General features: G+C 34.9%; 1 protein-coding gene and 1 long non-coding RNA gene across 3 annotated transcripts in view; one reads left to right on the forward strand and one right to left on the reverse strand.

Moving 5' to 3' along the window:
• LOC139150987 (bone morphogenetic protein 1-like) overlaps positions 1–11,611 on the reverse strand; it is a 90,867-nt gene that overhangs the window by 70,664 nt on the left and 8,592 nt on the right. For both annotated transcript variants that reach the window (XM_070723494.1, XM_070723493.1), the window contains exons 4-11: positions 11,357–11,485; positions 10,847–11,012; positions 9,618–9,717; positions 5,766–6,110; positions 3,912–4,093; positions 3,047–3,068; positions 1,824–1,922; positions 594–750 (exon numbers count right to left, since the gene is read on the reverse strand). In XM_070723494.1, the coding sequence (XP_070579595.1) occupies positions 594–750; positions 1,824–1,922; positions 3,047–3,068; positions 3,912–4,093; positions 5,766–6,110; positions 9,618–9,717; positions 10,847–11,012; positions 11,357–11,485 (1,200 nt within the window). The remainder of the gene's footprint in view (positions 1–593; positions 751–1,823; positions 1,923–3,046; positions 3,069–3,911; positions 4,094–5,765; positions 6,111–9,617; positions 9,718–10,846; positions 11,013–11,356; positions 11,486–11,611) is intronic.
• LOC139150992 (uncharacterized) lies at positions 746–7,005 on the forward strand. The gene is made up of 3 exons (XR_011556316.1): positions 746–912; positions 3,443–3,550; positions 4,628–7,005. It is a non-coding gene; the product is annotated as an uncharacterized lncRNA (long non-coding RNA).

The following is an 11,611-nucleotide window of genomic DNA, read 5'->3' on the forward strand; positions in this document are numbered from 1 at the left end:
ACAGCTTGTTATTCTAGTCCCCAATACATGTCACGATACACAGCATTAAGCTTTTTAACTTAGCCTGTACATGTGTAGACTGCATCGTTATTGTTGATATGTGAATTCTCAGTGTGAATTCTGGTCCAGACTAGAACTCAAATGTAAACAATAACAGTGCACTCTATACAAGCCAAGGGAGTAGTGCAGAACTTTGCAAATGACTTACAAAACAGAAATAGTGAAAAAAACTCAAAAGTTACAGCTATTGGCCTTTTAAAATCAGATGTACAGATCACTCTGTTGTTTACATATGCTGATTATTTTTGTTCTAATTCTACTGCTGTTGCTTCTGTGAAGTAAAGATAGTGTCAGTTTTTACATCTGGTAACTTTTGGAAGTCTATATAAGACCTAAGAAGTCTCTTCTGATACAACTTTGTATATCTAGGCATCTCTTTTTATGACAGCAGTGAATGCTGACTAAAATTCTCCTGCCTTGTTGCATCCAATACACTTTTCAAATGTCTACATCTGAGAATGGAAAATGAATTTCATTGTATTTGCCAAATTTGATTTTCACAAAAAAATATAAAGAAAAAACGAATTACATACTTGAAGTATTGCAGCTGCGTGATAGATGTATTGGTGATACCGTTGTAGAAGCCAGTGTTCAATGGTTCATAAATCAGAAGGTAGTCCTGTTCACAATTTGCGCTTGCAGGTATGTTCAGGTAGATGTTGTGAGCCATGATTTGACTCTCATCAACTCCTGTCACAGAAAGATTGAGAAGTTTCATTCCAAAATGAGACCACAGAAGACATTAAAACTGTAATTCAGAAAATTCTGAGACTGACACAAAACCGAAATCACATGCTACGATTCGTCAAAATAACTGCAAAGAGGCTGGAATGAAAGAAAATTTTGCAAAAGGTAAACTGAAAATTAATATTTCATTGCAAATGCACTACGTACAAATAATGCTGCAATGCTTTCACCAATACAAATAAAGTGTACCGTTGGCTTTAATACCTGCAGTCAAAAGATAAAAAATTCTGATGGTCCACACAACAAAATTATGATTATCCCTACCAAAGTAAAAGTTTCAACATCAAAATTTGCACTTGGGTAACAGAACAATGTAAAGTGTCTCAATACAATCATATATTGATAGGATCAATGTTTTTATTGGCAAGATTCATTGAACCTGATGCAGCTACATTGTATAATAAGAATATCTAATATCTGAATGAGACTGAAGTAATTTGGTTCTAAATTTTGTGTCCCCACATGTACGTTATTTGGAGGTTTTCATGAAAAACACCACAATGTATTTGAATGGGACTTTCAAACTCAGCTTTGACAACAAATTTTGTAAAATATACTTAAAAGTGCCCATACGTCTGCAAAATATCACATCATTGGAGGTAAAAAAGAAGTTTCTGTTTTGATCATCAAATGGGCATATTACATGGAAACAGTCAAGTTAATATAAAACTGGCATGAGTTATATTGCCTGTACTTTTGAATTGCTTAAAAAATTTTGAATTGATGCAAAACATAAAATTTCATTACTCTGAACCTCAATAATTAAACACGCTAGTATTGGTCGTGTAGGGTCACTCACTGGAAACTGACCACTTTTTGCCATCAAATTTGAGTCCTTATGAACTATGGAATTTCTTTGATGCCTCTCCAATCAGTCATAAAAGAGATAAAGTACCAACAGACACACACATGGCATACAATGCTACTCTACTGGCTCCTATCTGTGAACATCAATGCTGATAAGAAAATGCATTCTGGGTAAAATGAAAGGACACGGGGTCAGATGTCATTCTCACCTTGAATCTGCCACCTACAATGCAAGCTGATTCTGTTCTCCATCGCATCTGCCAATATCACAATTACACCATCTGTTTCGTTCATGAAACCTCCACATCCTGAAATAAGTATGAAAATATGCACATGTATACGTACAGTACATGAATCAAATATACTGCATCGGTAATAGGAATGTGGGTGTATGCAAAGAAAAAAAGACAGGATATTACCGGTAATACTGACAAAAACAATGCCAAAACACATAAATAGGGTTTATTGCTGGGACAAAAATATTTGGATTATCTTGTGTTATCATCTGCTCAATACTTACCCTCATGCATACAGCTGTCATGGTAAGTAACATATTACAGTACATATCAGCTTCCCACATACTCAGATATTGACTGGTACACGTGAAAAATTGCAGATCTTCAAATTTCATTGATATCATGACATTTCACTATTCCATAGTGGTTCTTCATTTCAGGTAGAATGCACCTCGGGGAAAGATATTCGGACTCTAAAATGTCTACAATATTCTTTTGGCCTACCACTTTTGGGGGCTCATTTTTAAGCTCATGAGAAAACAAATTTTTTCACCGATTAATAGTTTCATGGAAATTAGGAATTTACATGGATTTTCCCATAGAGGTAACACTGGGATGATTCTGTAGTACAGACATTCACACGGTGACCAATAATTTTCATTGACTTTGAAAGAGAACGGTTGAAAGTTTGCTTTTGGAACTTTCAGCAAAGTTTAAGTCTTTCATTTTCGAAGCGCAAACTACCTGAACAGAAACATGCTTTGTTAAAGTGCTTTTCAGTGCATGTAGAAAACAATCTTGAATCGCAGGCATTAATTACTCTTTGCACTCTTTGTGATCTGTGTGTGTCAAACAGCATACTTTTATGTGTAGTGATGTTGCAATTCTACAAATAGTAGCTGTTTTAACCGAAAACTCAGAACGGAAATAAAAGAGAAACTTAACTGAATCACCATATGTAAATATGCAAACAGTTACCTTTGTCGTGTACACTACTGAACATGTACTTCTGCTTTGAAATTTTTACACCTAAAATGTGGGTGCTCTGTATATTTGCATATTTCTGAGCACATTTCCACAAACAGCATTCCCATAAGTATTGCTGAGAAAACAGAACTCACCCAGAGTGTGAATAAAACCTAATTCAGAGTGTGAATAAAACCTAAAATTCATAAATTCCTTGAATTCAATCTTACCTTCTGCAGTATCCTCTGTTACCTAGAAGAAAACACAGGCTCCATGGTTATAATTTATGCTTTGAAGAAAATAAAATTTGACGTTCCTTTTTACTTTGTTTTGATGTTCAAAAAGACTACAGAAAAAGAGTTCAGATACAGAAACTGGAATGACAATTGGTTGGTATTAGCTTGCAGTGAAAAAAAAATTACAAACAGAGAGAGGAAGCAGAGAGTTCTATTGTAATTAATAAAAGCATTTTGTGAATCAAAAATAATAAGATGTACACCAGGCTATTAAGGATTATGAAAGTTGGGATGAGTTGAAAAGATCTACTGTTGTATACAAACTATCTTCACATATCAATTATCTCCTTATGTATGCTTCATATATGCAGTATATTCATCTATTTTCAGCCCAAGGTCGCGACCTTGTTTGTTCAGGCTTTGATTGGATGAGCATATGGTTGACATGGTGAAAAGGAGCAAGCAATGAACACTGTAGCCATACAGCACAGGGAGCAGGTGAGCCAATGAATAGGCTGATTCGCATACAGCTGGGGTAACTTGCAAATCCGTGCTTTTTACTAGCTTGATTAACGCTTGCATATGCGCTGATTTGAAATTGTATGCATATCTTGAATAGAAGCTCATACAAAGCAGGGTTGGAGGCGGGGGACTGCAAATGAGGGGAGGTTTTTTAAACATCAGTCCATGGCACACTCTCCTCACCAGAGAGAGTCCACGGCAAGGCGTCAGGCCAACTGTATTCCAGGACAGATTCCTCAGACGTCCATGTGTGTTCATGGGCAACAGTTTCATCACTGCTCAGTTCGTCTACTGTTCTACTTTTGCAAAAACATAAACGAAAGAACTGAAAACAAACATGTTCACATGGAGCTTGTGTTGTGTAGTGTTGGGCCTCAGCTGTCACAGAGGAGGGCTGATCAACACTGGGTTGAAATATGATACTGCGCTGGGTTGTCCATGCGATGATATCAATTCCACTAGAGACAATCTCGTCTCCACTACCACTCAACTCATCTCCACCTGTCAGGTCCTGTGGTACTACAAGAATACAATCAATCAGACATGATTTTTAATGAAATTTTCACCATTAGCTCCATCACATGGTATTCATCAGGACAAGTGTCAACTACAAGACAAAAACGTTCCTGACCAAATGGCGCCCTCTGCAGTCCAGGATGAGATTTAATGTATATACTGTCAGGTTTTAAAAAGTATGCATCATTATCAAAACTTGAAGATCAATTGTACAAGAGCGCTCCTACACTCACTGCCACTTTTATATATATTGAATACAACTCCTAAGAAGGAACCAAGTGTAGGAACATCCTTGCACAATGGACTCTTCCAGTCTTACCATACTGCTCACTACCTTATATAGCTTTTGTCTTGCGCTAAGGGGTCAAACTGCATGATACTGAAATGCATTATGGGTAAAGAGTTGCCTTCTCACCACAGCAAGTTTGAGATTGTGATTTGCTCAATACTTCAAGCGCAAATGCAATGGTTTTCATGACAGAAAGTTCTCTTTGTTTGTTAAACTAGCTAAACTCACGCATCTTTTTATCTTTTCAGGCATTTCTGGTGTGAAATTCCTATATAAGCAAAATCAAGCCTACTGGATTTGGCTGGAATTCATATTTTCAAATGACTATTTCAGAGTATGTAAATTTTTTTCCATCAAAAAATTAGGAAAAACTTCATCAAAATACAAAATTGAAGATATTTCTCTGAAAATTTAAAACAAGTGACCTACCAGCCAATAGAGCTCCTTTGTGTTATGTAATAAAGAAGTTTTTGTGACACATACGTTGATATAGGAAATCTTTGATAGCCCACTTCAGGTCAAGCTGATCAAAATGGCAAAAGTTGTCCCAAAAATACAAAATTGCAGATTTCATCCTTATTTCAACATATCATATTAAGATAAACTCTAGAAACCTGTATACCAATTTTAGAGCTATCAGACGAGTTGTTTTTGAAAAGCAAATTTTTAGACCAAAAAATGACAAAAATTGCCCCAAAATACAAAATTGCAGATTTTATCAGAATTTGAAAACATCACATTTTGATCAACCTTAAAACCTGTATACCAAAATCAAAGCTTTTGGACGAGTAGTTTTTTGAGAAAAACATTTTGACCAAAAATTGGGAAAATTGCCCCAAATTACAAATGCAAATTTAACTACAATTGATACACACACTTGACTGAGGTCATCTCAAGGAACACGGATACCAACTTGCAAAGCAATCGGACAAGCCATTTCAGAGAAGATTTTTTTACTATTAACTGAAAAAATTGCCCTAAAAATACAAACCTACAAATTTCACCCTAATTTGTACACACCTAATTTAGAATACCTATAGGAACTTGCATACCAAGTTTCAACCCAAACTGACCTATGAGTTTCAGCAATTTGCAGGATTTTTCCTTTTTTCCCTCATTTGCATATTTTTGGCACTGACATATTCATTTGAACAATTTCACATCTCAACCCCTATATAACAAATACTAATTTGGTAATTACTGTGGTTTAGGAACTTTTGATCTGGACATACATATAGACATACAGACAGACATACAGACAGAAATACATCCATTTATACAGCCATACAGACATGCAAAGGAGACTGATTCACCTTATAAGATAAGCTCTTTTTCAAAGTTTGGTATATATACATATACTAAATGAGAGCTAATGACTGGCCCTACCTATGCTGTAAGTTGCATTGAAACCTGAAGCAACAACAGTTAAGTCACTGTGAAATTTGATCCACATGGCTCCGTCACACGAGACAACATGTTCTGGTTTCTCAGAACCACAGTAAATGTCATGCAGTGGAGATGATGAGTTTGTGCCGAAGCGGATTTCTACATAGTCAAACGAACATTTCTCTGTGTACTCGATGTCAAAGTGGTGAAATCTGAGTATGATTCTTTGGTCGGGCGACGCATAGATGACCCAGATGCACTCGTGGTTTTTAGGGTAGTTGTACGGGAAGTACGGCGACTTGACAATGCCTTGACTGGCTGTAAAGTTCTTGCTACACTCTGGTTCTACACTTCACAAATGGAGTCACCAAGAGGACATGAAAGAAAAGAATTTCTGGTTAACAAATTCAAAAAGACACATAGAATCTCGATATAGGTATGCATGGTCTCATGAGTTGCATTTAAATTACCTGTATAATCAATTATTGCTTCAATGTAACTGTTCACAAATAATTATAAAGTACATTTCCTTGACAGCCAATAAGCATTTCTTTTATTATTATCAAAACAAATATACTTTCATGTACAGCAAAACATTAATCCTAAATTCAGTTTTACAGTATGAAGAGCAAGATTTTAGGCAAATGAATACTCTCCATTGACAATACATGTAGGTCATTATTAGGTCCTTTGCATACTCAAACAATACTCAATAATGCTCTTTGCAAAAATAAACAGATTCATTTAAGAAATTGAGAATTGGATGCAAGATGATTGGATAAAAATTACCAGGACAAATGTTACAGCCCAATTTTACAACTGGTGTCCCAAAGAAGTGATAACATCAAAATCACCGCACCCATAACACAGACGCCTAGTAATTGTGGCACTGAATATTAAATGAAGTTAAAGTGAGATGAATTTTAACTTCCTTCAAATCACTTTCACAATGTCTGACTGCTTAGTTTTTTTGTTGGGTGAAGCACAATAGGGGTCAGGAATTTGGGTTTAAAAGCTGACCAAATTATTGAAACAGAGCAAGAGTAAGTGAAGAAATGGGTATGTGCCGGTGGCAGCATACAGACCCTACATAAGACATTGACAGATAATTTTGTGCACTGCTATACTTTATTCACTTCATCAATTGCTGTGATTTTTGTGATGTAATTTTTGTGATATCTTCAATGATTGTTGTTCACATCTTTATTTACAAAAGCAATAAAACATTGCATTTCATTCATATTGAGTGATAAACAACTTTCAAGTAAGCTGTATAATGATAAAGAGTCAACACATATCCTTGGTTTTGTAAACAAAAGGCAGCAAACATGATAAAATTCAACAATAAATATCGAACAAGAAGTATTCAGTATTTATAATACCCCAACAACCACAGTTCTTGAGCAAACACAACAAATAATATGAAAGTATATTAAAGCAATAATAACCTGCACAACAAACAAAGATGAAAAAATAACAGAAAAAAAATTAAAGATAAAATGCAAGGCTGTAAATTGTTTTAAACAAGCAACCTAGCGGCCGATATAGCTCCGCTGTGTTTGTGTAGAGAATAACTATTTTGGACACATGTTGATGAAGAAGGTGGAAATTTTTGATAGCTCAATGCAATTGCCAAAAAAAAGTGGCTAAAATAGCTGCAAAAATACACAATTGAAGATTTCATCAGACTTTGAATATATCACATCAGATCACCCCTAAGAACGTGTCAACCAAAGCTATCTGATGAGTAGTTTTTTGAGAATAAAATTTTCTGACCAAAAATGGCAACAATTGCCCCCAAAAATAAAAATTGCAGATTTCATCATAATTTCAAAAGATCAAATTTGGTTCATCTGTAGGAACCTGCATATCGAATTTTAAAGCTATCAGACCAGTACTTTACTAGAAACACATTTTTTGACCAAAAATGGAAAAATTGCCCCAATTGCAAATATATGAAATAAAATTGCAGATTTCTTCATTATCTCAATAATATCATTTAGATCATCTATTGGAACCTGTATACCAAATTTCAAAGCTATCAGATGAGTAGTTTTGGAAATACACATTTTTTGACGAAAAATGGCAAAAATTGCCCCCAAAATACAAAATTACATATTTCATCAGAAATTCAATATGTATAACTTAGTTTATCTATAGAAACCTGTATACCAAATTTAAAAGCTGTAAGACCAGTACTTTTTGAGAAACACATTTTTTGACCAAAAATGGCAAAAATTGCCCCCAAAATACAAAATTACAGATTTCATCAGAAATTAAATATAACTTACTTAGCTCATCTGTAGAAACCTCTATACCAAATTTCAAAGCTATCACATGAGTAGTTTTGGTAATACACATGTTTTGACCAAAAATGGCAAAAATTGCCCCAAAAATACAAAATTGCAGATTTCATCATAATTTCAATAAATATCATTTAGTTCATCTGTAGGAACCTGTATACCAAATTTCAAAGCTATCAGATGAGTAGTTTTGGAAATACACATTTTTTGACCAAAAATGGCAAAAATTGCCCATAAATACAAAATTACAGATTTCATCAGAAATTCAATATATATCACTTAATTCATCTATAGAAACCTGTATACCAAATTTCAAAACTATCAGACCAGTACTTTTTGAGAAATACATTTTTTGACCAAAATGGCAAAAATTGCCTTAAAAATGTAAATTTGCATATTTCTGCACAATTTGAACAAATCTGAAATAGATCATCTCTAGGGACATATGTACCAAATATCAAAGCTCTCTGACCAGTAGTTTTGAAAAAGAAGATTTTTAAAGATTTTTGTACCAAAAATGATAAAAATTGCCTTAAAAATACAAATATGCAAATTTCACCAAGATTTGAATAAATCTGACTGAAGTCACCCTAAGTAAACTGCATATCAAATTTCAAAGCAATCGGACAAGTGGTTTCAGAGAAGAAGATTTTTTTACCAAAAACAGTAAAAAATGCCCCAAAAATACAAAAATGCAAATTTCACCACGATTTGAACAAACTTAGGTGATGTCACCCAAAGTGAACTGCATATAAAATTTCAAAGCAATTGGACTTGCAGTTTTCATAGGAGAAGGCAATTGTTGACGGACGACGACGACGGAAAATCAACCTATTTGATAGGCTCTGCGTCGCTGACAGCGGAGCTAAAAAAATAAAAAAGCCTAAATCACTTTAAAGCCCTTACAAGTGATCAGTTAACCAACCAGTTCCTATGTAGCATTATCATCCTTTTCCTAACCTCTATGTAGAACATTGCACCCCTTTCTCGCAAGTTGTTCTTGAGAAGTACAGGTTATCAGTACTAGCTTCACATGCCAAAAGTGCTGGGTTTGAGTCTCAGTACTGAGTAGGGATACTGGTTATTAGAACTAATGAATATCTCCTTATACACTAACTGTTCTTTCCACACAGCGATCGGGATTGCTGAAGGGGACGTGGATAGAGCTACGATGAGACTATAAGGGAATAAACTGAAAATTGGGACCCCTCCTTTCAATCATTTCCCCCCTAAGTTTCCAAGCTCCTTTCCTAACTCTTACACCTAAATTAATTTATTGCCCCCTTAGAACATAACCTTTGACCTCATTTCCATAACTGTACACACATCTTTGATGTCATCAAGCACTTATGGTGCCCATTTTACATTTCTGGGAGTTTCTACATGTACTGGTTTTGTCGAAGATACAAAAATATACCATAAAAACTTTATCGATTCAACTAGAAAAAAATTAATTAATAGGGTTTTTACAGTACCATTTGCTAAAATCTGTATCAGAAAACAAACATACCATTAAGAATTATTTCGGATATACATCAATATCACTTACTCGGACACTTGTAGAGCTCTCTGGCTTGGATCACATCTCCTTGGCTGAGTCCTCTGCGTTGTCCTATGTGCTCATCTTCTTTCAATGGTACAATGGTATCCTGGTAAGATATTCACAATTGGAAAAACACATACAATGACTAATACAATACAAATACATACAATGACTATTTTTCAAATATTAGTACATTGTTGCAAACTTGTTTCTTCAGTGGGAAGATCCTGATTTAAATTCCTAAAGGAAACTTTAAGCGAAAGTTCGAATTTTTCAGTTTTCAGATGACAGTGACTATGCATGACCTCCTACCAGACCATGTTTCAACTTCTGCATAGTTGATTTTTTTATGATCACTGATATTACTGCTAGACGTTATGTTACACCTGACAGTGTTGGGAATTCCTCAATGTAGACAGTATGCCTACTTCCTGTATTGCCAATGGTTCAATACAAACTACTGTAAAGGCTTTAACACAGGTTCTATCTGCTAGCTCACTGAAAACTACAGCATTAACCCTTTTCCTGCCAAGTCCATATTTCGCCACCAGGTCAAGATGGTTAAAATTAATGAAACACAACGTATTCCATATGATGTATTTTAACATAATACTGTACATTTGGAGGCTGTTGAAAACATAATACTGTAAAGTTGATTTTTTTTGGACAAAAGATGCTATAACATACCAAGCCAAGTGGGTGAAAATACGTCATGTTTTGGCTCAATACCGCTTTTTACTGACTTGGCTGATGGGGAAGTAATACAGTTATTACTGTCTGGCAGGAGATGGGTTAAACAGTAAGAAACTGAAAAATTCAAGCTTTTGCTTAAATTTTCTTTGAGGAATTTAAACCAGTAACTTCCCACTGAAGAAACAAGTTTGCAAATATTTGCTAATATAGATATTGAAAATGGCTGCTATCAAATGTTTACTCTTATCAGGAATATAAAATGTTCACAAGAAACGGTGGCAAAAACCTCATTTATTGCACAAGCTTTGAAATGAGTTCATACAAGAAGAGAACTAGCAAAGTATTGTAAAATAATTAAGAGTCCAAATACATGTGCCTGTCCATGAAACACATTTCTACCTTAAGCATGTTTTAGCCACCTGAAGTAGAAAATGTACAGCCATACACATATTTGTTAACACTTGAAACATGTCACAATGTTGTCGAAATTTGAGGGGGGAAAAGGGCAGAAAAAATAAAGGTGATGGAATCGTCTCCCATACTTTTTCATTCTTGGAAAAGCTACTCCTTGGGTAGTGCATGATGGACTTGTAGTCATATGCCTGGCCAAAGGAATTAATTTCTAGAGTGGATTTTATGTCAAAAATGTCCTTGAAGCCCTCCTTTATGTTTTCACGGTGAATCTTCACATAGTCATCTCTGTCTGGTCTGAAATTTCAAGAATAGAGAAGAAAAAGAGTTCACAATTTTTAAAAGCTTCTGCTTTGATCAGAGATGGGGACATCTAGGCATATGATTAGATTTTGAAATACAAACATGTAAATCAATACAAGCCTGGAAACAGAAATTTTTGAAGTCTTCATACATCTTTTCTCACAAAACATCAAACCATTCTCTCTCATAATTGACATTTAAATCATGATTCAACACAAACTTTGGGATTAGAGAAACAAATTACCAAAAGTACACAGTTACATTCAAAGTGTCACAAAAATCTATTGAGGATCACAAAAGTGAAGTGTAAACCAGGCTATTTACATGACCCTACACACCTGCTATGTTCATGCCAAAATCCTATCACATGACCAATTTCATGTACTATGACCCCAAAATCAATGCAGTGTTCACTGAGAGAAACCTGCTGCCTTCCGTTGCCTTGGCGACCAACTTTTGAGCAACACCTGTGAATGAAAAACATTAGAATAAAGTAATTTGTATTCATCCAACACACTGCAGGTAAAAAGAAAGTTGTCTGCATTGTCATAATTACGTAAGCTTTTCCAGGAATCAGCAGGCTATAGCTTGCA

The sequence above is a fragment of the Ptychodera flava genome, chromosome 15, assembly GCF_041260155.1.
Source record: "Ptychodera flava strain L36383 chromosome 15, AS_Pfla_20210202, whole genome shotgun sequence".
Classification (NCBI taxonomy): Eukaryota; Metazoa; Hemichordata; class Enteropneusta; family Ptychoderidae; genus Ptychodera; species Ptychodera flava.